The following is a 27,574-nucleotide window of genomic DNA, read 5'->3' as shown; positions in this document are numbered from 1 at the left end:
AGAACAACTTATATGTATATGCCAAAAATAAGGGTAACTACTATGAAGGGATAGAATATGAGTCTAAAAATGAAAAATAAATTTTTTTTTTTTTTTAAAAAGGGATTGATAAGATGTTGGTTGAAAGGGGAAAAAGAAAAATTCAAAAATAAAACAGTTAAAATTAACTTTGAAAAACTAATGAATCATGGTAAAAAAGCCATGAATTCTATGTGCAGTATTCCCCTAGCGCTGGAGTTCTCCTGTTCTCCTTGATCGGTAAACTTGGTCTTGGCTTGCTGGCTGTTCGTGCTGATCTTCTGGGGGAGGAGCCTGTTGCCGTGGTTCCCAAATGTCTTTGCCGGAGGCGGAATTGCCCCGCCCTTGTCGGTCCGGGCTAAGCAAGCTGCTCGGGTTTGCTCTCGGGAGCTTTTGTTCCCTGCAAGCTCTCGGTACAGCTTTGGAGGATGAGAGTGATAATGGTGACCTTCCAATCTCTGCCCAGAGGAGCTGAGATCTCGGGGCCCCGCTCCTCAGTGCACCCCCAGAGAAAAGCAGTCAATCACTCCCGTGTCCCCGGTCTCCGGCCGCACTCCGTGCTCACCCGGCCTGTGACTGAGCGTTTCTATCTCCGGCCCCCGACCCAGTGTGTAGTCTCCAAACCCAGCAGATCCCTGCGGTGCGCTCCCGCGCCCCTCCTCCCTGGGGAGGAAGGGGAGTCTCCCCGGCTCTGCCGCTTGTTGGGTCCCTTGCTGGAGGAGCAGTGGTGGCCCGACTGGGCCGCGGATCACAGTTTATGGCCACCCCGAGCTGAGAGCCCGCGCCTCGGCTCCGTCTCTGCAGCCGGCTTCCCTGCTCCGATCCCTGGGAGCTCTGCCGCACTCAGGCACCCCCGGTCTTTCTGTGACCCCGAGGGTCCTGAGACCACACTGTCCCGCGAGGGTTCCACCCCCCACTTAGCCACTGGAGCAACGTCTCTCAGTGGAGCCGACTTCTAAAAGTTCTGATTTTGTGCTCCGCGGCTCTAGCACTTGCCAGAAGCAGCCGACAGAGGCCCCCTCCCCCGCCATCTATCCTCCCGAATATCGCCTCGGATTCACTTCTCCGCATGTCCTACCTTCCAGTAAGTGGTCCCTTCTCTGTTCAGAGACTTGTTGCTATTCTTTTCTTCGATCTCCTGTTGAGTTCGTAGGTGTTCAGAATGGTTTGATCCCTATTCAGCTGAATTCCTGAGACCAGACGAAATCCAGGTCTCCTGCTCCTCTGCCATCTTGCTCCGCCCCCTCTACTTTCTGTTTTGATGACCTTTGTGCCTTAATCTTCTCATTGTCTACTATTGTAGATTGCTTTGGGTAGTATGGACATTTTAACAGTATTAGTTCTTCCAGTCTGTTAGCATGGAATATCTTTCCATTTGTGTCCTCTTTAATTTCTTTCTTTAATGTCTGGTAGTTTTTTAATACTTCTTGGTTAAATTTATTCCTTTTTGATTGCAGTTGTAAATCGGACTGTTTTCTTAATTTCTCTTTCTGATAATTCATTACTAGTGTACAGAAACACACAGATTTTTGTGCATTGATTTTGTATCTTGCAACTTGACTGAATTTGTTTATTAGTTCTGACATTTTTTGGATGGAATCTTTAAGGTTTTCCATTATGTGATATCACATAATGGAAATCATATTTGTCTTCAAATAGTGAGAGTTTTACTTCTTTAGTATTTGAGATTCAGTCCCACCACCTGATCTCTAGGATTTTATCATCTCTCTCCCAAAGCCAAGATTCAACTACACGGTCATATTACCATTGTCAAACACCCAACGTTTAACTTGGAAAGTATATTATCTGAAATATAACCTATCTTCGTATTTCCCCAATTGTCCCCCAAATTTTATTTCCCCTAGGCTCCAATTGAGCATTATATGTTATATTTGGTTTTTGTGTTTTTTAGTCACCTTTATTCTAAACAGACTCCCAGGGGGAGCCTAGGTGGCTCAGTCAGTTAAAGTGGCTGCCTTTGGCTCAGATCATGATCCCTGGGTCCTGGAATGTAGCCCCGTCTTGGGGTCCCTGGTCAATGAGGAGTCTGCTTCTCCCTCTGCCCCTCCCTCCACTCATTTTTTCTCTCTCTCTCTCTCTCACACTCTCTTGCTCTCAAATAAATAGAATCTTAAAAAAAATAGACTACCATTATTGTTTTTAAGACTTCAGCATATTTTCAGAAGTTCTGTAATCTGAATTTTTCTTGTTGTTTCCTCATGAGTCGTATTAGGTTAAAGGTATTTTTTGTTTGTTTGCTTTTTAATTATCACAAAGTTTTTTTTCTTTAAGGCCAATTAAAGTGCTTTCACAGTATTAAATGAGTATATTAAAACCACAGAACACTTTTTCTTTATTTAGAATTTATTTTTATTTTAATTCCAGTATAGTTAACATACAATGTAATAGTAGGCTCAGGTATACAATGTAGCAACTCAATATTTCCATATGTCACCCACCCATACATCACTCCTTAATCCCCGTCACCTGTTTCCCCGATCGCCCTGCTCACCTCCCCTCTGGTGACCATCAGTTTGTTCTCTGTAGTTCAGTCTGTTTCTTGGCTTTTCTCTCTCTCTCTCTCTCTCTCTCTCTCTCTCCAGGTTAAAGGTTTTTGGCAAGAATATTGGTTTGGCAATATTGTGTACCTCCTATTGTGTGACACCAAGAAGCACATAATATCAGTTTATCTCCTTTGTAATGTTAACTTAGATCATTTGGTTAAGGTTTTGGCTGCTAGATCTTTCCATTGTAAAGATAACTTTTACTTGGTAATAAGTTATTTGTGGGGTGACACTCTGCACCATGTGAACATATCCTGTTCTCCAACAAACTTTCACTCAGTGGATTTAATATTCATTAATGATGCTCACCTGAATCTACTATTACATTGGCTGTGGTACAATGGCAATTTTCTAATTCTGCCTCCTAGTCTTTTAAGCATAACTGTGACCTCATTAAGAAGGATCTCTGGCTGCCCCAAATATGCTGAGCTGCTTCTTTTTTCTGTCTAGTGGATTGGCGTGAGATCTCTTTAATAAAAAACACCTAAGTGCTGATAGATGTCTGCTGGACACCAGGAATATAGATAAAGTGTACTTACGTTAACCTGTGCTCTAACTTCCAATATGGGAGGGGAATTCAAACAGCATATAAATAATCTTTAAGGAAAACAAAGACAATCCACATAACATATTTTTCTCTTGTGCTAAGGCTTAGATATGTTTATCTTCCTTCAAGTAAAAAGTAAAGAAATATCTAGTGCCAAATATTAAAGCTATTCTGAAAGATAAGGGAGACCGATACCCTAAGGACTCAGAAATTGATTTGTTGCAGGCAAATGGAGAGAGTATTTGAGAAAACACCTGCCTCAAGTTTTTTTTTGTGTGTGTGTGTGTGTTTGTTTTGTTTGGCTCTTTTAAATAAGAAGAGAATATTGCATCCATGAAACATGAGTGAGCTGCTTTCTCATTCCCTTGGTCTTGTGTGGACCCTGGGCCCTGGAAGTTGATACCTGAATGTCTCTCTAGTGATGTTAATGTGCAGCCAGGTCTGAGAACCATTAGGGGAAGATGTAGCTCCGGCTTGAAAGATGGGTGGAAGTTGGACACGTAGAGATTGAGGGAGGTCCCTCCAAATGCAGATAGGCACATGAGCAGAGGCGAATTGCCTGATGGCAAAGATTGGCTCTTTTTCCTCTATGAGATCTTTTTTCTTGGCACGTTTACCTGAAAGGTAATTTGAAAGATGACGTAATAAGGTTCTTTCATTTGAAAGGCTCAGGCAGAAGGATTGCTGTGATTGTGGTATTTAGAGAAGATTAAGATACTCTTCTTGATAATGTCATCCAGCCTGTCCTTTGTAGCATAGCAAGCCCTGTCGCCTCAGTCCTCGTAGGCCCATTCGCAGGACGTTACAGCCTTTGCTAGGTGGCAAGATAGTAAGCAAAACATGGTTTATTGAAAATGTGTTCTGACATAGCTGTGATATTGTAAAAGTCAAAAAAGTCTGAGCTTGATTTTCATGTTTCTGCTTTAGCCACAGGTTTGAAAAGTGGATTTCAAGCTTGTAAATACTGGTTATGAGACACAAGAAATAGAATGTAAATATTTTGAAGGGATATTAATCAAGAGCAGTGAGTCACGCATAGTGGATGAAAAGCATAAAACCAACCATGTCAGGACTTCAGATCAGAGTAAGGTTTCAATTTTGGTACCTACTGAAAATGACAGAATTGAAGATGAATATGAATAAATGCTGATACTACAAACTATTAAATTTTTCTAGTGATAAGTGTTTCTTGGGTTTTGCACATATTTCTAATGTAAAAATACATATATTATGTAAAAATGTGGAAAGAAACCCTTTGGAAATGTTTCCTGTTCCTCTATTATATTTTCAGAAAAGCACAAGTTTTAGAGAATCAGATAAGCAGAATAGCAGGCAGTATGGGGTCCTGAGGCTAAAAATATTTATGTCCACATATTCCAGAATACAGAGGAAAAGTAATGTCAGCCAAACTTGAAACATAAGCACTATTTTTTCTTTGCATTTGCCAACATTACCTAGAATAATATGCACCCTTATAAGAAGGTAGTTACTTTGAGTGCCCTCTAACAGGATTATAAGGTGGTGACTCAATGCTACACCCCATTCCCTGGAAAGTTCTCAGTGACCCCAGATGGGTCCAGTCATGCTGGGACTCAACAACCCATGTAAACATGAGTAGATTTTTCTCAAAATTTCCAAAGTACCTCAATATTCGAAACAGAAATAAGAAAAAGAGAAGAAAGAAGAATCAGAGTCAGTAAAGAAGACTAACTGGTTGTTGTGTCAGGACCTAAATTCTAGTTGTGTCTCTGTCACCAGTTAGCTATGACTTCGAGTAAATCATCTTATCTCTTGATGTCACTTGCAAAGTGAGCATCAGGCTAGTATTGGAGTAGTTCATAAATGTTTAAAGAGATAGTCATGAAATCTTATTTGGAATCGTAATATGTAAAACTGTTGAAAGTCAAGATGTTAGGGGAAGAAATCCTTTCTCCCAGGCTCCCCCATACTTCTGAGACCCACTTGGAGGCACGACCACAGACACTGGAGGGTATTGACCCTCAGAATGTGGTCAGCAGCAGCCTCTGGTTGGAGACACAGAACCTCAGAAGCTAGTTAGGGATGGGGAATCTCAAGCCCCGGCTGGACTCACCGAATCAGAGTCTGCATTCTAATAGGTGCAGCAGTGATATGTTTCACAGTAAAGTTTGAGAAGCCCAGCTCTAGAGATGCCTGGAACTCCATTTGAAAACTAACTACTGGACTAGTTAACCCATAGGGATTCATGGTACTTTTTTGTCCTTTGACACACCACACTGACCAATCCTCAGCTGGAAGGCCACTGGGCGAGAAGAACAAGTAGTGGTGGACGCCATGCCATTTTTAGAGCCTTGGAGTCAAGAATGCAGAGTTGTATTTGATTTCACCGACGACAGTCCAGTGCCCTGTCTGTTCCACAACATTGTTTCAAGGAGGGACTATGTGATGGTCTTTATGTATGGTAGTCTGTCAGTCAAGGGCCCAGCAGAACCTTAATGACATACTCAACTAAGATAATTGACAAGCCTTTCTAATAGAAGGGGTATTTACAGTGCTGTGGGCGGGGTTAAGAGAACCCATAAGAGATGGTGAAGCGCCCAGCGACTAGCAGTGTTGGGAACCATTGACGCTCCTAATCTTGATGGAGCAAGGAAAGGAAAAGTACCTTGGGAGAGCTTCGGCTGTAGGAAGGGCCCACTGCAGAAGTTCTTGCTTTAGGTAGAAGGATACAACCACCGCCATACCACACATCAGCATGGAGCAAACCAGAAGAATAAATAGAATAAATATGTTTTCTCCTCTCTTACTCACCTCCTGGTGTCTACCATTGGCCAAACCCAAATGGAAACCAGAATGCAACTGGAGAGCCAATTGATGAAGTCCATATAACCTGTCCTCCTGGGGCACAGAGCAAGGTACAGAAGGTTAGTGAGTGATTCTGGAGAACACATTTAGAACGGCGGACACAGTAGCTGAGATGGTTGGATTTGTAAATAGGATAACAGGAAATAGAGTAAAATTGTAATGGAAAGATTTGTTTGCATATATATTTATACATATATATATATGATTGTATGTTATACAATGTATAACATGAATGTATATTAAACAGCAAGAAGAATTTTCTAGGAAAAAGTGAGATGTAGCAGAATGTGCACTTTGAAGTATTTTTTATTTATTTTTTATTTTTTATTTTTTTCCACTTTGAAGTGTTTTTATACTTCTGTGAAAAGTTTTAAACAGAATGATGTTAATCTGTATTAAATGCATTCTCTTTGATAGGTACTATTAAAGGTACAAAACATGGACCCCATCTTCAGGCTACTATAGGTTAAAAGCAAAAAGATAAAATACATCTAGAATATACATATGCTATATATTTAGTTGCATTTATTCAGTTGCAGTTATTCAGCCAGTATTTATTAAGCATCTGCTGAATACCAAACAATATCTTTGTGACTAAATTTTTCAGAAATAGTGAGTCAAAAATGATATGGCCCCTATCCATAGAGAACTTATGATCTCATTGGGAAGATTTATAATAGTTATAGTTCAAGTATGATGAAAAGAGAAATATAGGGTTCTTTGGGACTTTATAACAGATATACCTAATTTAGACTGGAGATCCAGAAGAAGACATCTTGAGGCATTTGAGATCTGAAATAGAAATAGGAAGTCAGCCAGGTAATGGAGGGTAGTGATGGTGAAGGGAGGTTGAGGGAAGCAGTGGAGGTGAAGATGTGTGTGGGTGCCGGAGGGGAAGGCAGCGTGGGGTGCTCCAACCAGAGCAGATCATAAGTTCAGAAGGATTAGAGAGAACAGAATATGCTGTATTTAACAAACTGAAGAGAATCTCTTACACATGGAAGAGAAAGCAAAGGAAGCATGGTACCATAAAGCCATGTGAAACTATTGAAATATTATAATTAGGGAATCACTTGATCAAATGGGAAAATTGTGAATATAAAATATTGGATTTAGTATTACCACTTCAGCTAAAACTTGAATTCATTGTCTACTGGAAGTTTTCCTGAAAAATAAGGACAGAAAGGTATTTTTCTCAAAACTTGCCCCAAGTTTAATTTTTTCCTCTAATGTAGGAAAATAGCTGAATTGTTCTGAATTTTCTGTCATATTTTGCGGTATATCAACCTAATAATATCTTTTTTTTTAAGATTTTACCTATTTATTTGACAGAGAGAGACACAGTGAGAGAGGGAACACAAGCAGGGGGAGTGGGAGAGGGAGAAGCAGGCTTCCCGCTGAGCAGGGAGCCCGATGTGGGGCTCGATCCCAGGACCCTGGGATCATGACCTGAGCCGAAGGCAGACACCCAACGACTGAGCCACCCAGGCGCCCCTTTAATAATATCTTTTTAAAGGAAATTTATGACATTGTTCTTTATTAACAACCTTATGAAGATAGAACCATGATTAATTGGTTATTGCCAAACTAGGATGAGAAAAGTATCAGAATCAGGTTGACAATTAGCAAGTAAATTTCATGCCTATCTCTCTGTGTGTGTGTTATGCTTATTGTTGAAAATTCTTAATTCTCTTTATCGGTAATAGCTCACCTAAAGGATCCTTCATCATCCACCTCGGGCACTTGATGCGTCTATAACAATGTAGTTACTTTGACTTCTGGAGAAGATACATTATGGTCAGTAGGTATTTCTCTGAATGCTAGCCAACTGAAAAGGACATAGACTATCTCGTGCTAGAATCATCTCTTCAGACACTATTATTTCATAGAAATATTTATTGTAAAATTCCATCATCAGAGCACTATCAGAAGTGTTGCAGATGCTGCCTGTCATCTTTTTCTCTTACTTTTCCAAGTGTTTTCTTTTCTTTTTTTTTCCTTCTACCACTAGAGTAGTGCTGATGGAGCCTGACACAGGAAAATAAACAATGCAATCAATAACGCTTTTTTCTTTCAACACCAAGAACTGTCATTGTTGGTGCTGATGAGAGGTACTATGTTATTCTCAGACACATGAATCTGTACATGGATGGATCTGATTGAAGGAATGATCTCCTCCTCTTCCTTCTTCTTCTTCACTATTCAGTGATTTTAAATTTATTTGCAAGCTTATGAAACACTAGCAAAATCTAGTTTTACAACATTCTTGTTACCCCAGAAAGGTCCTTCTTGCTCACCAAAATCAATTCCCAATGCCACCCAGCACCTGGAAACCATAAATCTACTTTCCAGCACTATAGATTTGTCTATTCTGGATATTTCAATATGTGGCCTTTTGTGCCTGGTTTCTTTAGTCAGCTTAATGTTTTTGAGGTTCATCCATGTTGTAGTGGGTATCAGTGCTTTCTTCCTTATTTATTTATCAGAGAGAGAGAGTGTGCACACAAGCAGGGGGTGCAGCAGGCAGAAGGGGAAGCAGGCTCCCCATTGAGCAAGGAGCCCGATGTGGGACTCGATCCCAGGACTCTGGGATCATGACCTGAGCTGAAGGCAGATGCCCAACCGACTGAGCCACCCAGGCATCCCCTTTGTTCCTTTTTATGGCTGAATAACATTCCTTTGTATGGTTAGACCTCACTTTGTTTATCCATTCTCCAGTTGATGGACATTTGTGTGGTTTCCACTTTTTTTTTTTTTTTGGTGGTTATTTAATAACTAATGAAATGTAATTAGAAAATTTCAATTACAACTTTAACATGTACTATAGAAACTTACTACAATTAAATTAAGCAAAAATTAATTTACTTAACAAATATGTGTTAACAGAATTTTTTTTTTTTCCCATTTGCCCTTTCTCCTGTTTCCTGGCCAGAATCTGGACTTTTTTTTTTTCCCCATTTTTTATTGTTATGTTAATCACCATACATTACATCATTAGTAAGTTTTGGTAGTTGATGCATCTCTAGGAATGCACCCATTTCTTCCAGGTTATTTAATTTGCTGGCATAGAGTTGCTCATATTATGTTCTTATAATTGTTTGTATTTCTTTGGTGTTGGTTGTGATCTCTCCTCTTTCATTCATGATTTTGTTGATTTGGGTCATTTCTCTTTTCTTTTTGATAAGTCTGGCCAGGGGTTTATCAATCTTGTTAATCCTTTCAAAGAACCAACTCCTAGTTTCATTGATCTGTTCTACTGTTCTTTTGGTTTCTATTTCATTGATTTCTGCTCTGATCTTTATTATTTTGGTTTCCACTTTTTGACTATGATTAATAATGCTGCTGTGAACATTTGTGTACAGGTTTTTGTGTAGACATGTTTTCTGTTCTCTTGGGTCTATGCCTAGGAGTAGAATCACTGGTCATAAGTCACTCTACTAAGCATTTGGAAAACTGCCCAGTTGTTTTCCATGGTGGCTACATCATTTCACATTCCCACTAGCAATGTATGATGGTCTCAGTTTCTCCACAGAAGGAATGATTTCTTAACCAGTTTACGGTGTCATGTTTTTCAAGCCTTATGGATTCAGTAGCTCATTTTAAATTATTTTAAAGTAGATGTTTTTCACATCATGAAGAGCACAGGAGAAGCTGTATATAATAATAATAGGCTCTGATCTTGCCAAATGTGGAATTTCTCTAATACGTAGTTTATAATAGATTACACCATTTTCTCAGGGTCTTTGTTTATAAAGATGGAATCTTATTGACCCATTAGTTATTTGCTAAATATAAATATGGTTATATAATTATAAATGTATATACACAGTCTATATAGTTTACAAGTGATTGATCTCTCATATTGTTTGTGAAATTTTACTTGTTTTGGAGATGTTTTCCATTTCATACATTCACGTGTTTATTCATTCCACAAATATTGAAACCCTGCTCTATGTAAAGTCCCATGCTAGGTTCTATTTTTAAAATTTACTCTTAAATAGATCTTGTTTTCAACAAGCATAGAGTTTAATAGGGAGATGAGATGTGAAGAGTCATTGTAAGAGAGAATGAGCTAAGTCCCAAAAGAGAAGCTTGAGCAAAACCATGCTGCTTCTGAGGTAAGAGAGGTTGTTTCTACCTGAGAAGGTAGGATTGGAGGTCAGGAATGATTTCTTAAAGGAAGTGACATTTGGAAAGCCTCTCTCAGAAAGGATAGGACTGAGCTATGGTAGTATTGGAGAAAAGCACATTTCTGTCTATGAATAAAGTATTAGCATAGCATATGTGCTTAGAACAGAGTGGTTTGGTTTTGTCAGGAGCATAGTGGAAGTAAGGATGCAAAGTATGCCATAAGATTGGATCTTGAGAAGGCTTGGAATAGTGTCTAGATTGCATGTTCTGCAACAGGCAAACAAAACTTAACTATTCAAAGAAATAACAGAGGTAGGTTTCTTAGGAAGAAACTGAGAATGCCCTGGGGATTATTTATTTATATACTATTTCTTTTACAAGAAAGAAAGAATTGTAAGGTAGCAGTGATTATAAATTTACATGCCCTTATTTTTCACTCTACTTTTCTCATTCATAATGATTTACTTTTCTTTATTATCTCTATATGGTCTATAAAACATTTTCCATTACATCATTATTTCTTAAGCATATCCAGTAAGGAGAAAAAAAAAAACAAAACAACATCTTGGTTGCTTGTAGAAAAAGTAGCATACTACAAACAATGAATCATGGAACACTAACACCAAAAACTAATGATGTTATGTATGGTGATTAACATAACATAATAAAAAAAAGTAACATACTACAATTTCTATAAACATTTCGTGTCCTATTTCATAGACAATATTTTTTTAGACTTACCTCCTTTGTGTTTACCATCTGTTTTTCCATCGTAGACCATCCTTCTGGGTTTGTTTTCCTTTTTTTTTCCCTCCAATAATATATATTATGTGTGCGTGTGTGTTTGTTGTTCGTAAATCTGTTGACTTATGTTTATCTCTTTAGCATTTTTAAAATTTAGTTTTTTCTGAGTGCACCATTCTGGGATGACAGTTAGTGTTCCCAGTCCATTTGAAATATTATTAGATTGTCTCTGGCTCCTAATGTGGCTGTGTGTTGTCAGTCTGTCATTTGCAGGTGATCTTTTCTGTTTACTCTTATGATCTTTGTCAAAGCTGGGTATCCTGCAGTTTCATTGTAATGTGTAAGTGTCTAGTTCTGGATTTCCACCTATTTCTTTTTCCTGGATATTGGCCTTGGTGATGTGGGTTGATACACTTCATTCGTTCAGGAAGATTCACAATCATTAGTGCTACAAATATTACCTTTACTTTTTTTTTCTCTATTCTCTCTCCCAGGTACTCTGGTTAGAATTAGGTTAGATTTTTCACATTTTTTTCTTATATATCACTTGATCTGTCTTCCATATTTCCTACCTTTGTGTCTCTCTATGTGACATTGTCACAGGATTTTCAGATCTATATTCAGATTCTAGTTCACCAATTTTTGGGGGGTGGCATCTTATACTCTCTTTAACACATCTGCCCTTTGGTTTTATTTATATTTCAACCATTACATTTTTCAATTATAAACCTTATATTTTCTTCTTTTTTGAACCTTCCTAGTCAGTTTTGGTCATCTCTCACTGCATGTTTGTGATGTTACCCTTTATTTCTTTAAACATTTCATACATGTTTTGTAATACTACGTCTGAGACCTTAGTATCTGATGTCCTGGGTGGTCTGAATCTATTTTTTTTTTTTTTTTCATTTCTTCCAAGTCTCATTTCTAGTGGTAGTTTCCCGGAACATTTTGTGATTGTTGACTGTGATCTTCTGTTTGACATTATTCTATTGTGAAGAAGAACTTGGAGCCTGAATGCAGTGTGTGTTCCGTACGAGAGACGGTTTGTGTGTTTCCACAGGGACTGCAGACTGGGACCATTTGAAACCCTTTGAGGGTCTCTGGTATAATCCAAGCATCTCAGGTTCACCTCCCCATTCCCGCTGCTAATGGAAAGCTACATCTCCAGAAGTTGGTGCTGATGTTGGCGTTTACCCTCAAGCTACTCCTTCTTTAGTTTGCATGTGTAGCTCACGGTTAAAATTTTAGCTCAAGATGAGGGCTTTTATTTTTGCTGAGGCCCCTTGGAGCTTTACTTCACCTATTTAAAGCTCAGCAATGCTATAAAAATTATGTTTTGTACAGGATCTACTTTTTTTTTTCTTCTCAAGATACTCTTTTAGAGCCTGAAAATTGGCCTGCTCCTGGAAGCTGAATGATAGATCATTGTAGCCCAGTAGCAATATGGGAATTACCAAAATAGTTTCGTCAATATAAATAAGACAAACAGGAATATTTTAGAACAAACAAACACTAATTTGGCATTTTAATTTATCCAGTTTTGTTATGTATACCAGTTCTTGCTAGTTTGTGCCTTTTAGATATTACCCAAAATATTGTATTAATAAAATATTTGAAATCTTCTTGTTCTGCAGAAGAATAACTAGGCCACTGGGAGACTAGGAGACTACTAGTGGATAACTCTTCTTAAGATTTCTATTTGCCTTATTTTAATATGCTTTAGAATGTTCAGAGGAAGGGAAAAGAGGGAGTTGGTCCACTAAGAAATCTGAGATCTGTGAAGTCAGGCCAGAGATGTCATATGTGCATTCTTCCATTAGGTAATAAAATCTTTATCCATTTATGCATGATTCCTTGCATAGCTATTTAATAATTTTATTAATATTTGTAGGTTGCCCACTATATGGCACGTACTATTCCATATGATAGAAAACACAGGAAGGTACAATTAGAAGTCTCTAGACTTAGAGATCTTCCTTTCTATTCTCAGGACAGACATAAACAGAGAAGAGTAGGGAGATGGTATGGGAGGATGGTAAGGGCTGGGGAGAACAGTAGACATTGCAAGAGGAATCGAGTATGGCGGGGCTAAAATAACGACGGGTAGATGGATTTACTGGTTCTGAGCACTTTGCTAATGAACCTTAGAACCTGGTCTGATGTGTCTTGGCTGGAACACTCCCATGGTCAGGTGAGCAGATCGTTTAGGAAGCTGGTGTTCTGGGTTAAATTGTGTCCTCCAAACAAGAGGTGTTAGAGGCCTTGCCCATAGTACCTCAGAATGTGACCATATTTAGAGATAGAGTCTTTACAGAAGTAATTTAGTTAAAATGAGGTCATTAGGACAGCTTTAATCCAGTATGACTGATGTCCTTATAAACACAGAAAAGTTTGGACACAGAGATGGACATACACACAGGGAAGGAGAACACCACTTGAAGATGAGGGTCATGCTGCCGTAAGCCAAGGCTCCCCCAGAAGCCAGGAGAGGGCATTTAGAGTAGCAGGGCTTGTTCTTGGACTTCTGGCTTTCAGAACACTGAGACATTCAACTTTTGTTGTTCAAGGAACTCACATTTGCAGTACTGTGTTACGGTAGCCCTCACCAACCAAGGCAATCAGTAATTCATTATAATTAAAGCTTCACAGTTTGTTGGACACTAGGAGATGACAAGCAAAAGGGTTCAAGAACTGCTGATAGCCTATTATGAACCAGGAGGTTTTTATTTAATGAATATATAATGTCTATTATATGCCAGTGACTATTCTAGATAATTTGTAAATATTAGCCAGTATGTATCCAAATAGCAATCCTATTACAGAGGTTCGTCCATTATTGTCATTTTAAAGATGTGGAGTCACATTTTGGTCATGCCATCTACTTCCCCAGAGAAGAAGAACTTTTGAACAAACTTTACATGACCATGCAGAGATTCTTGGGCCTCGAATAGGAGATTTTCCTGAGGGTTTCCCACACACATGGAAACACACAATTTTTTGAAGTCTTGTTTTGGTGATAGTGAGAGATGCACGGAGGAGGCGTGCCCAAGACAAGGGCATCCATGTTCTAGTCCCACCTCTGTTTCCTTATAGCCACAGACCTTGGGTACATCACTGAGCTGTCTTCCATCTCCATTCTTACACTCGCCCATATTAACTGGGTAACTGTAAAATCAAATCAGAGGATAATTTTAAATTTAAAAATAAACAACAAAGGAATAAAATCTCCAATCCATAGTTTGCCCTAGAGATTTTTTTCAAGGAACTATCCTCTCAATATCTCCCAAACAATGTATTAATTTGTATCCTTTAAACATTAGATCTAAGAACTCATTTCAGTTATTTATTATATACTTGAAAGGCTTTGATATCATCTTACTGGAATGAAAGATACACATGTAATCTAGTTCCAAAGAGATAAAAAATTGATAGCAAGTTATGATTCATGTTGGGTAAGCATAAAACCAACCATATGTTAGTCCTTTATGCAAAGCTTTAGATTCAGAATTACAGATTGAACTATGTGTTAATCCCAGGACTCTTCTTGTAATTCACTGATGGCAGGGAACCTTAGAGAGGGAGTGATATTAACTAGAATGATAGTGAATAAAATCAGGTTGCCATGATGGACTCTTTTCTCCAAGGTTGTAGAATGGAGGTGGTATAACTCTAGACCCTTTCTCAAGTGTGTGATGGAGATGGGGGAAATTGATCTTTTACCAAGACGTGGTGCATTAGTCAAGGTAAATAATGCTGTGACAATCTTCAAATCCCACTCCCTTGACACAGTGAAGATTGATTTCTTGCTCCCATCATAGTTGTGGGGGCTGGTTAGGTATCTGAGCAGCAGGGTTGCAAGAGAGACTTCGAAACCCAGGCTCCTCCTTATTCCACCGTCTTGGACATGTGTCCTCCGTGGTTACAGAGGGGAGAGGAGATGGATGGCTGGAGAGTCACATGGCTAGGCTCACATCCCAGTGGTCATGACTCACTTGCATGGCCTTAACCTGACTAGACCCTTTTGCTCTCTGTTTTAATCAGTCCGGACCTTGTTGAGTGCCCTCAGTGTGCTATGCCCTCTCTTCTCTGGGCTTTTGAATTTGCCTTCATTCACCTTGGAGCACTTCCCTTGCCATATGCCAACACCTGTGCTTTTCACTGTCATAAACGGCCTCCAAGGCAGGCTTCTTCAGTTGAGTGCTATTATCTTGACAAGGAATTCTTATACATTGTTCATGTTCCTGGCGGTGTTTACAAAGACAAATACTGATTATGTGTGTCTGAGAAATTTTGCCAGTGCAAAGTCAGCCTTCATTGTGATATTTTAATTATGGTAGCATTTTGTATGATTTGTGAAACTTTTTTTTTTAATTAATCGGACATACCTCATTTAAGTAGAAATCTGTTACATTTAAGTTGTTTACTATTTTTTTTTTTTTTACTGTTACTGAAAATGCTGCAGTGAATAAAGGGATGTATTTATAACCCATCTCCCATGCCTATTCAGTATAGCTTCATAAAATGTATTCTCATCATAATTTCTTCAACATAATCGCATTATCATTTCTTATTTGTGGTGTGTCTCTAGCCAGCCCCATCATCATTACCATTGTCATAATGCTTAATAACAAGAGTAACAATAATATAATAATCACTGAGTGCATGCATCTGTGGGTACTAGGCTAGGCTTTTTATGCATATTACCTAATTTAAACTTCACCCTAATGCTATGCCATTAGAATTGTTATTATTCCAGTCTTACAGATGAGGTTGCTATGGCCCCTAGGGGCCATGTGATCTGTCTATGGTTACTCAGCCAGCAAGTGGTGGAATTAGGCTCTAAACTATCATTTTTAGTTTCAAAGCTCTCATTCCTTTCATCCACCGCTCCACACTATGCCTTGGTCAGGCAGTCCAGGCTCCTGTTAGGGCTCCTAAATAACTTACTGTGTGATCTCTGAACTCAGGCATCCCTGGTCTCTGCTTCCCTAATTATAGTAACCTTGATTGTGTGCTCCTTCCAATGTCAGAGAGCAAAATGCAGCAGTGTCTGTAGAAACATTTTGGAACTTGTACAATTCCAAGGGATAATTAAGAGATTTTACTGGGTCACAAAAAGGCTTTGTCAAGCAGCCCCTTGGCAAACGTGAAGGATACACCCGGAAAACTCAAATCTCTAAACTGGATAACAAAACATTCTTCTTATAAAATGCAGTGGTGTGCCAATAGGAAAAAAAATGTAAGGGACCCCCTTCACATCTTTAATGGTTCCACAAAAATGGAGGGATGTCATTCATAAAGTTGTCACAACAAATACTGTCTAGAGTGGTTGTTGAAACAGTTTCGGGATTCACCTTTGATTAATGTATTTATGGGCTCGTTGATGCCCTAGTTCTGAGCGATCCCTGAACTTCATGTTCCTTTCTGCTCTATTGAGAACACGTCTTCCGATACTGAACTATACATAGTGAGTCTGTGTATGTGGAGAGGTCTGGTTTGAGTCCTTGCCCTTTTACCAACATGCCTGGCACCCGCATGCAAGCTGTCCTCCCCAGGCATCCTTTTCTTCATTTACTTGTATGAGATGGATGGATTGGACAAGATGACATTTGAGACAGTAGTTCCCAAGTCTAGCCAATTTCCAGAATCACATGTAGGTCTTGTAAAAAAAAAAAAAATCCATTTCTGAGCCCAACAACTGGGTGTTCTGATTCAGGACCTTTGAGGCAGGATCAGAATCCACAGTGAGGTTGCCTAACAGTTATTGAAGGCTAATTTGTACCAGATATTATGCTCAACATGGTGTATAGGACTTTTTGTGTCATTACAATGGTTTGGGGTAAATGCTGTTCTCATTCTCATTATGACCTCTGCCAGGTTTTTAACTGCTTGCTCATTGCTTACAGGCTCTAGGGGCTTGCGTTTCTTTGTGTTTGTATCCTCACTTATACATATGTTGTAGCTCTAGGTTCTGAACCTGACAATCCTGGAGATCTAAATCTTGTGTTCATTTTTTCCATGCTTTTGCCCATTGCTCAAGCTTATTCATATCAAGAATCTGGAGACTAAGTTGGGGAAGGGTTAGTTGCCTGTGACTGAGGACCACTGCAGCCTTCTCTGAGGGTGGAGCTTCAGCTCCAAGTGTGTAACCAGGCTCCCTAACCATGCACATGTCCCAGGTCTCAGAGTCCCCAGAGAAGTGCCCTCTCATCTTGGCTCTCAGGGCAGCCTGGCTTCTCTCTGCTCCTCTCAGGGATCCTGCTCAACATCCCAATTTTTTTGTTGGCTTACTTGTTTCCTTTGTTTTTATTTGGTTGTCCCAAATAAATTAGAAGATCACCCCTGCCTCAATAGGATGTTTTCATCACGAGCAACTTGTTCTGCAGCAGGAGGGTCCCTTAGCTCTCCATAACCTGTCCATTCTCTCCTCTTTCTTTCTTTTTTTAAATATATGTCTCGTCTGTTAGAGTATAAGCTCCTTGAAGGTAGAGACCTTGATTCTCTTAAACTCAATTCTATCTTTAGTACTGAGTAGAGTTCCTATATGTAATACATTCTCAAACCTTCTATGTGACATTGTTAAAAGCAAAAACATCTCTGTGACCCAAATACCAATTCATTTTTTACCCACAAGGAAATGAAAAATGATATGTGGACCAAGTGATGGACTGAATATCAGAGCCATGAATTTTACTTCAGCGCCATGGAGTCCAACACATTAGCAAGTAGCCTTATGTGGCTATGTGCCTTTTAGTTTAATGAAAATCAAGTAAAACTTAAAGTTTAGTTCTTTGGTCATCCTCTTTTCATCATTTCAGAAAGATCTCCTGGATTGTAATCCTCTATATAAAGGTTTCCATCCTCTGTACAAAAACTAGATTCTGCAGCTGTCCATATGTGTTTTGCCATTGTATATGCCCTATACTGAGCAGCTGCCTGGTTATGCCATTAGGAAATTCCTTCTGTACACCAATATCCTTAATTCTGCTTTTCCAACAGCCCCGATTCTCAGTATGTACAGTGGGTTTTGCCAACCTGAATCTAAGTGCAAACCCTAGTTATTTCTTTTAAATGTTTAATGCAATTGAGTCAAAATGCAAAACGCTATTTCTGTTACTAAAAATAGCCACCCTTGATCTTTCATTTGACCTCTGATTCACAAGAACGAAGTGAGGTATGGGAGAACAAATATTTTAACATAATGCCCACATACACATAAATAACATAGAATTGGATAATTGGAAGTTAGGGTTTTGTTTTGTTTTTTTCTTCTGAGGCCTTATCAGGATATTCTCATATTAAATGGGCTGGGTGAGAATGGCTAATATTTTTTATAATCCAGATTCTTATTAATTATTTGTACTCTGTTACTATGAGGAGTCTTCCTTCATACTTAACAATGAGGTAGTGCTTTGTGCAGGTTTATTTTTGTACTGTTTCCTTGAAGAGGGTATAGAATTTCCCCTCTTGGCAGAATATTTTAGTGGTGGTTCCAAAAATTTACTACAGCTTTTGGAAGTGTAGTTTCATCAGCTCATTATATAGAAATGTTATCCAAATCTCCATGGGATGTGTAAGTGGCAGGGTGGTGACGGAGGTGCCCCAGAGGTGAGGCTCCCTGTGGTGTTAAAGGAGGGAGGACTCAGTGCTCTTCCTTGAATGTGTGTGCTTTACTGATTGTGTGAATGTGATGAAAAAATAAAATCATTTGCGCTCTTTGGGAGAAAAGGCAATCTCTGCTCGCTAGGTCTTCAAAACCGTGTATCAATTTCATATTCCCCACATCGTGTGAAATTGTTAAATAAAAAAAATGAAGAATCTAAAAGCAGAACATAAGCCTTTTACATTTGGAAAATTTGCACAACAGAATACCAAAACATTTGCTGATGCACTTCTTTCAACTATGAAGCATAAACCTATTTCCTTTAAATATTATATGAATCCTGCTGTGATTTAAAAAGAAAAGTGGCATCTAATCGTGGAACATTAAATCGACTTTGTTATGTGGTTTACTGGCTTATCTATCAAAACAGAATTCAAATCCATTTGTAGAATGAAGTTTGAGATTGCCAGAATAGCAATGAAAGTAAATACAAACACACTGGGGGGAAAAGCAAGCATTCCAATGCTAAGCATTTCTATTCTAAGATAAAATCTTCTGGAGGGTTATGTTTTTTTGTTTGTTTGTTTTTTTTGCTGATTTCATCAAGAAACAGTATGGATTTTATTGCGTCTCATTTCAGTCTACAGAATAAGTATCATAATTAGCTTCAGATGTTAATATTCCCCCAGATATATATACTTTACTATTAAATTTGCTGTTTAATTCATTAAAACGGCAAAGATGTTCTGCTTAAATTCCTGCATATTTAAAGTAGCATACTACTGATAGGTCGTAGATATTAAGTAAATATTTGTAAAACAGATGAATACATAAATAAGTGAATGCTTTTAATTTCTTTTATATTTAGTGTACTTAAGAATTTCCAGGGGCGCCTGGGTGGCTCAGTTGTTAAGCGTCTGCCTTCGGCTCAGGTCATGATCCCAGGGTCCTGGGATCGAACCCCGCATCGGGCTCCCTGCTCAGCGGGGAGCCTGCTTCTCCCTCTCCCACTTCCCCTGCTTGTGTTCTCTCTCTTGCTGTCTCTCTCTCTGTCAAATAAATAAATAAAATCTTTAAAAAAAAAAGAATTTTCATATTGCCTCTTTAAGGAAGAATAATGAAGGATTCTTGTCAGAGAAAATCAAAACAAATTTTGCAGTTTTTAAAAATTATAGCTATTATAAATGCAGATAGTAGGTTGGAATTTGGAAAAACCAATAGCCCCCCGGGAGAAAATTGGTTTTATTTCAAAACACTTTATTTCTCTGGATAATTATAGTCTTAAGAATCAAAACACAAACAAGTGAATGATAAAAATAAGCAAAGCAGGAAAACGAAAACTCTGCCATTTTATCAACTGAGCAGTTTTTCACTTAGTATAATTCCCTACAGATTAATCCATAATTTTGCTTATCTCAGTAGAATATTCTTTATATTCCTAAATAATATTCCATGTTAGTTTAACCATTTACCCACTAAAATACATCTGGATTATTTCCACTTTGGGCCACAGCAAATATGTCTTATGGTGATTGATTTCTACTTTTATTCGGTGTAAAACATATTATATATACTTTCAATTTAAAACAAAAATTTTTTTTTTTAAAGATTTAGTTAATTAATTTAGAGAGCATGTGTGAGCGGGGATGGGGCAGAGGGAGAGGGAAAGAATCTCAAGCAGACAATCTGGTGAGCACGGAGCCTGATGCAGGGCTTGATCTCAGCATCCTGAGATCATGACCTGAGTGTTGTGGTGGGTTGCTTTTTTATGTGGCCCAGGATACGGTCTGGCTTAGAGTATGCTCCATGAGTTCTTGGGAAAAAAAAAAAAAATGGGTACCGTATTGCTGTTAGGTGGATCATCCTGTATCTGTCAGTAACATCCTATTGGCTCATTTTGTTGTTTCAATATGTAGTAGTTTCTCATGGTTACTGTAACCAATTCCCACAAACTTGGGAATGTGAAACAACAGAAATTTATTCTTACACCGTCCTGAAGGTTGGAGTCTGAAATCACAGTGTGGGTGGGGCCATGGTGTTTCCAGAGGGTTTGGGAGAGAATCTATTCCTTGAGTCTTCCTGCTGCTGGCTCGCCTTGGTGTTTCTTGGCTTGTAGTGACGTTTCTCCCTGTGTTTCTGCCTCCAGATCCTCGTGGTGTGCATGTGTGTGTGCGTGTGCGTGCGTGTGTGTGTGTGTGTGTGTGTGTGTGTGCAATCTCCCTGCGTTTCTCTTATAAGGACACTTGGGATGAGTGCAGATGGTGTTAATAATTTTTGTTTCAATCATTATGTATAATTTAGACAACTCAGGAGAAGGATACTCTCTGGTAATTACCCATATTTCTAGTCTTTGTTGCTGTTGTTGTTGTTTTTCCTTCCTGATGCTCTAAGATTCCTTCTCTTAATATCTTTCTGTTTGAAAATTTTTCTTTGGCCATTCTTTAAGGGTAAGTCTGTTAGGACACAGACTTTGAGTTTTTCTTCAGCTGCATATGGGTTTGTTTTCCCTAGGTTCTTCAAGAATGGTTTCCCCAGATGTGGAATTCACATGGACACTTCTTTTCTTTTGATATTCAAAAAAGCGTGCTCCTTTCTTCTGGCCTCTGTAGTTCCAGATGAGAAACCCACTTACATTCAAATTAGTGTTTTCTGCAAGTAATGCATTCTTTCTCTCTGGCCGTTTTCAAGATATTTTCTTTGAATTTAGTTTTCAGAAGTTTAATTAGGGTGAGAGTTAAAGTGGGTTTCTTTTCAGTTATCCTGTCTGAGGTTCACATAGCTCGTGGAACCTGTGGATTTAGATTGTTCATCAAATTAGAGACTTTCCAGCCATTATGTTTCCAAATACTTTTTCAGTCTTTCTTCTTTCCTCCTGGGACTGCCATGATGTGAGGCTGGATTTCTGTTGTTGTTGTTCTGCAGGTCTCTGAGGCTCTCTTTATTTTTATTATTTATTTTTAGTCTGTTTCCTCTCTCTGTTCAGACTGAGTAAGTTCTCTCAAACTATCCTCAAATTCACTGATTCTGTCCCATCATGTCTACTCTCATTTTGAGCCCACCCAGCCAATTTTCTATTTTCGTGGCATTTTTCAGCTCTGTGATCAACACTTGGTTATTTTTGTATCTTCTATTGCTTTACTAAGATTTTCTAGTTTTTTGTTCTCCTCAAAAGAATTTGTAATTGCTTGTCGAAACATTTTATGATGGGTTCCTTAAAATTCTTGACAGATAATTCCAGTATCTCATCCATTTCAGCATTAGCACGGATTGATTGCCTTTTCTCATTCAGGATGTGATTTTCCTGGTTCATATTATGATGCGTGGCTTCCTGTTGCAGCCTGGACAGTTTGGCTGTTATGTTAGAAGATAGGAGAGCCTGTTGCAGTTTTTATTTTCACAAGCGGTCGCTCTGTTTAGGTCTGGTATGCGGGTCCTGGCCTACTGCCGTGGGCAGTGGCTGCAATGACTAATTTTCAGAGCTTACATGGTGCTCTTTTCATCTGTTGGGTTCATTTAATGCATCTGGGGCTTCCACTGGCTCTTGTTAATGCTGCTTGAGAGGGAAGAATGAGCTCCCAGAGGAGAGGTGCCCCGGTACCTTTATGCAAAAGAGGAGGTTTTTTCCAAGCATGGGGGAAATGAGTACTTCTTGACGGGGCTCTGGCGGCGAGATCCTTATTCCTGGTGGCTCCAGCCATGTGGTGCCTCAGGAGGGGCCCTGAGAGCAGGAGAATCTCAGCACTGTGAGGACAGACAAGTTTCTCAGGCTTCCCATGTGTCTGCTAGTGTTGTTTCTTTCTATTTTTTTTTTTTCCTTCTGGATCTAATTCTTCAAAGTGAATGTTACTCCGTGGGAACATTCTCAGAGGCCCACCTGGACACCAGGGATGTATCATTCTGCTTCTGCTTGCTTAAGTTATATCCTAAAGATCTGAAATATCCAAAATCACATCTCGAAGTGACTCTTCCACTACACTGATGTGGAGAGGCATGCAGGTAGCTATTTAAATCTGCATCAAGAGCAGCAACTTCTGTCTTTTCTGCTGCCTGTTGTGAATATCTCATTAAGGGTATTTTGCTATCACATTGGTTTGCATGTAGAATTATTACTGCCCCCTCGGCCCCCGCCCAACACCCTTACCCATCCTGCTTCTTCAGTGGTTAAGAGCACATCCTCTGGAGTCCATCCAACTTGGGTTTAAATGCTGATCCTGCTGTTTATTAGCCTGTGCATTCTGAACAAGTCTCTTACTTCCCTAAATCTCATCTAAAAAATGAGGACAGTATAGGGTAAAGTAAAATTTAATAACAACATTTCTGTTAAGTCAGCATAGTACCTAGCTGGTGGCAAGCACTCAGCAGATGTGATGAATTAGCTAGGTGCACATCCTCATCAACATCATTATCATTTCGTCTCCAGTTTAGAGATAAACCAAAGCTTTGAAAGTAGAAGTAACTGAGTCAGTTTGCCCATGTAAGTGTCAAGAGAGCTGGAATTCAAATCCAAGTCGGACTTTTTACAAATCCTCTTTGCTAACCATTGTACATAACCATGCCACCAATGATTATCTTGGCGAGACTTGAGTCTCCATGGGAGCATGGGTTTGTCAATCCATGTTCAGGATATGCAGAAATACAAGAATGTACAATTATATGATCCAGACATATTTAGTTTTCAATTAATTATTATTTATAGTGGTAAATATTTTTATAGAGCTATCTATGCATAAAAATAAAAATAATCCACCTGGTTTAATAGAACCTGATCACCAAACTTTGTAAAAGGATGACTTTTAACCCTTTTGCCCAAATACTCCTTTTTATGATGCTTACCAGTTTTTGAACTCTGATAGATTTTAAAAACTGTTTTTCTTAGGCATTATGCTCTTTCATTTAAATTTTAATATAATTTGAGATGCAGTAAAAACAGATGTTTCCATTTATTGCAGTTTTCTACAAATCTTCTTCTGCATAAGAATATATAGTTTCTATAATAGTTTTGCACATTGCTAGATGAACAAGTGAGGATCATGGTGAATTCCTGAATTTATAATTATAATGGAACAGAAGCAAATCAGGAGGAATAATTTATGTTATTACCAATTAAAGTAAAAATGGATTTATGATAGAGACACAAATACTCCAGTTGCATTTGCCCATTTATTAAATATGGGAAAAATTCACTGATGAAAAATATAAAAAAGGAAGTTATTTCCTGTGTACATTGGGGTTCTTTATGAGTTGTTATTCTGTGGTGTAGGAGGTAAGCAGTTACTTTTTCCTCTCTCAGGCTCTGCTGATTCAGAGATTTCAAAAAACAAAACAAAACAACAACAACAAAAAACCAAACCAACTAATGGCCACATATAGATCATGAACCTATTTATGTTTTATATTTTTGAGATAGGAAAATTAGATATTCGACTCAGCTTCTTTGTAAGTTAAATGAAAACACTATTATTTATTACATATAGCAAATAATACATAATGTTATTAGTGCATATACACATAGGCTGATTCCACATTTGACATAAAGAGAGAGATGGAGGCAAAGGGAGAAAAGAAGAGGGTCCATTTGTGATGGGACACATGGAGGTTGATCCTTCGGAAGGAGAAGCAAAGAGAAAGGCATTGAGGAAAGGAGGGAAGGGGGAGGGAGTGCCTGGGGGGAGGGGGAGACGGGCAGCAGAAGAGACGAAGACTGAGTGGAGAGAGGATGCTGGAGGGAAGTGTAAGTCCCCAGAACAGAAGGGAGAAGAAAGCTAGATGGTGAAGAAAAAGAGAATAACTAGAAAAGGGGGGAGGAGAGAAAGAGAGAGAGACCACACACAAGTCTAAATCCCTGAGCATCAGAGGTTTGCTTTTACCTTAAATCTTAAGAATAAGTTGAATATGCTCAGTTTTTAGCTACAATGTTGTACATTTTGTGTCTTCCTTATGACACCTTCACCATCCCAACAGTGGGAAAGTGTGTATCATTAACAGTACCCTTCCCCAAAAAAGCATTCTAGGCAGGTAGGACACAACCTGGAAATTCTTCTCAGAACGATGATTTCTGTCTGCAGTCAGACCATAGTCTGCAGGCTTGGCAGTCCACCTTGCGGAGGGTGCGGTGGGGTGGGAACTGGAAGTGTCTTCTGCACACTGTTCTCTGGCCCCCACCACCATCCTTTGGTGTCTCGGAGAAGGGGAATCTATGCTTATCACCCAGAGCAGTGTGAGTGAAGAGAAAACAAATACTTCAATGAACAAATGAGAGTATTATGTACCAGAGGAGGAAATACTAGGAGAAACTTCACATAAGATGAAGCGAACATTTCATTTCGTAAAAATTATAGCATCAAGCAAGGACTCAATTTTATTTCCTTGCCTGTACTGGATCTTAGTGAGTGGTGAAGGGGGAATGAAGTACAAGATAGATGTAGGCTTCAAAACCCAAATGTGGGGCGCCTGGGGGGCTCAGTTGGTTAAGTATCTGCTTTCGGCTCAGGGTCCTGGGATCGAGTCCCACATCGGGCTCCTTGCTCAGTGGGGAGTCTGCTTCTCCCTCTGCCTGCCACTCCCCCTGCTTGTGTTCTCCTGCTCTCTCTCTCTCTCTCTCTGACAAATAAATAAAATCTTTAAAACATTTTTTTTGAAAAAAAAGAATAGAGGAAAATAAATTTATTGAGCACATTCCACTTGGCAGTGGAAGATGACTTAGGTTAAACGGATGTGCGGTCTTGGCTGGTCAGCTCGAGGCTGTCCTTTCTAGGTCATTCCACCCACTCTCCTCTCCAGATGTGCTGAGATACCCTACTCTGACCCAGATAACTGTATTTGTGTAGACACATCCTAAGTGCACTTCCTTTCCTGCGGCTGCTCCTTGCCTTGGAGGGCCTCGTAGGGCTCCGAGCTGAGATAGCATCAATCTGTTCCCTAAGGGAAAACACGAAACATCAGTCCCCCAAGTTCTCCAGTTAAAGAGCACAGAAAGGAGAGACCCTCTTCAGATTCTTTATCTTCTTACCTGAGTTCCTTTAGTTCCAGTCTGACTTGGGGGTTTATTTTCAGCTTATGGTGAACATGCCCTTTGACTGATAGTTGCTTCCTGATAATACTGACTTATCACGTCTCGTTTACATTTTTATTTTTAAGATTAAGTGAATCGTTCCCTAGTCAGTGCAAGAACTGTATGTTCAAAGGTCTACAAACTGCTTGAAAAATGACTTACGTAAGGCCAAACAATTATTTTGATTTATTTTAATCTTCTGGACTTTTTTTCCTGAGTGTTATTTTAATGACAGTTGACTATAGTTGTTTTGACAGATGGATTTGTCCTAATTTTATTATTAAGCAGGCTGAAAGGTGTTAAACTGACTCATGAGCCCGTTTCGTGCTGTGCCTGAGTGTAATTTCATTTTGAATAAAACATGTTTCCCAGGTTCATTTCTCTTGATCTCACTCTTCGTTTCATCGTCTTTAAAAAGTGGCCAAGTGGGGCATGGTAACAAAGATTTCCGTTCAGAACGGTGAATTTTACATGGGCGGTGAACCATACTGAGATTTGCTTCTACTGATGCGGAAATTCAGCATAGCTCATGGTACCTTTCTTCTCCTCCCCGTCAGATAGTGAGTTAACTCTTTTGTGAACCTACTATGCGAAGAAGAGCACGGATTACAATTTCGTGTTCCTTCTGCAGGTGATGGAAGTCAAAGGACAGATGATCCATGTCCCGGAGTCGAATTCCATCTTATTCCTGGGCTCTCCATGCGTGGACAAGCTGGACGAGCTCATGGGCCGAGGGCTGCATCTCTCGGACATCCCGATCCATGACGCCACCCGGGATGTCATTCTGGTTGGTGAGCAGGCGAAGGCCCAGGACGGCTTGAAAAAGAGAATGGATAAATTGAAGGCAACTTTGGAAAGAACTCACCAGGCCCTGGAAGAAGAAAAAAAGAAGACAGTCGATCTTCTGTATTCTATTTTCCCCGGTGACGTCGCCCAGCTCTTGTGGCAAGGGCAGCCCGTTCAGGCCAGGAAGTTTGACGACGTCACCATGCTCTTCTCGGACATCGTTGGCTTCACAGCCATCTGTGCCCAGTGCACCCCCATGCAGGTGATCAGCATGCTGAACGAACTGTACACCAGGTTTGACCACCAGTGTGGATTTTTGGATATTTATAAGGTAAAGGAGTTTAGTTACTCATCCACAAATATTTTATTTATTTATTTGTTTTTTAAAGATTTTTTTTTAAGACTTTATTTATTTCTTTGACAGAGAGATAGAGAGAAAGCACAAGTAGGCAGAGAGGCAGGCAGAGGGAGAGGGAGAAGCAGGCTCTCCGCAGAGCAGGGAGCCCGACGTGGGACCTGATCCCAGGACCCTGGGTTCCTGACCTGAGCCGAAGGCAGACGCTTAACTGACTGAGCCACTCAGGCACCCCCACAAATATTTTATATATATGTGTGTATATATATATATATTTATTAACATATAATGTATTACTTGTTTCAGAGGTACAGGTCTGTGATTTATCAGTCTTACACAGTTCACAGCGCTCACCCTCACCATAGCACATACCCTCCCCGATGTCCATCACCCAGCCACCCCATCCCTCCCACCCCCCACCACTCCAGCAACATCCACAAATATTTTTTAATCATAAATTATCTTAAATTGCTAGCATGCAGTTTTTTTTTTTAATTAAACTTGGTAGTAAATGATGGAAATCTCTAGAAATTTTAGAATATAGGTATTTCTGTTTAATGAGTAAATTTCCATTATGAGTCAGTTTATAGTATTGACATACTATAGGTAAGTGAATCATAATATTGCTCGCTAAGGCAAAAGGCTGTAGAGCTAATTCTTCAAGTTCATTATTATTACAGAATTAAATTGCTGAGCTCTAGGCAACTTTTCACAACATAATTAGTCTTTCTTAGAGAACAGGATTCCAATATAAACTAAGAATTTTGTTTTGACAATTAATAAGAAGAAATAAGTTATGTTAAAATATGCATTGCATTATCAGTTAAATGATGATTAATCAGTGTTTTTGCACTGCATTGTCAAATAAGGTACGTATTCTAGCTATTACCAAATGACCGGTGGTTTTTAGTGGAAGCACTTTAATTTTCCG

At 39.2% G+C, this 27,574-nt stretch overlaps 1 protein-coding gene across 1 annotated transcript in view; it reads left to right on the top strand.

The window, feature by feature from the left end:
* The window catches only part of GUCY1A2 (guanylate cyclase 1 soluble subunit alpha 2), a 340,686-nt gene that overhangs the window by 165,012 nt on the left and 148,100 nt on the right, over positions 1 to 27,574 (top strand). The window contains exon 5 of the mRNA XM_027578896.2: positions 26,134 to 26,619. Within this exon, the coding sequence (XP_027434697.2) occupies positions 26,134 to 26,619 (486 nt within the window). The remainder of the gene's footprint in view (positions 1 to 26,133; positions 26,620 to 27,574) is intronic.

The sequence above is a fragment of the Zalophus californianus genome, chromosome 11 (assembly GCF_009762305.2).
Source record: "Zalophus californianus isolate mZalCal1 chromosome 11, mZalCal1.pri.v2, whole genome shotgun sequence".
Classification (NCBI taxonomy): Eukaryota; Metazoa; Chordata; class Mammalia; order Carnivora; family Otariidae; genus Zalophus; species Zalophus californianus.
Note: the sequence above shows the minus strand (reverse complement) of the source record. Positions and strands in the feature narration are given on the sequence as shown.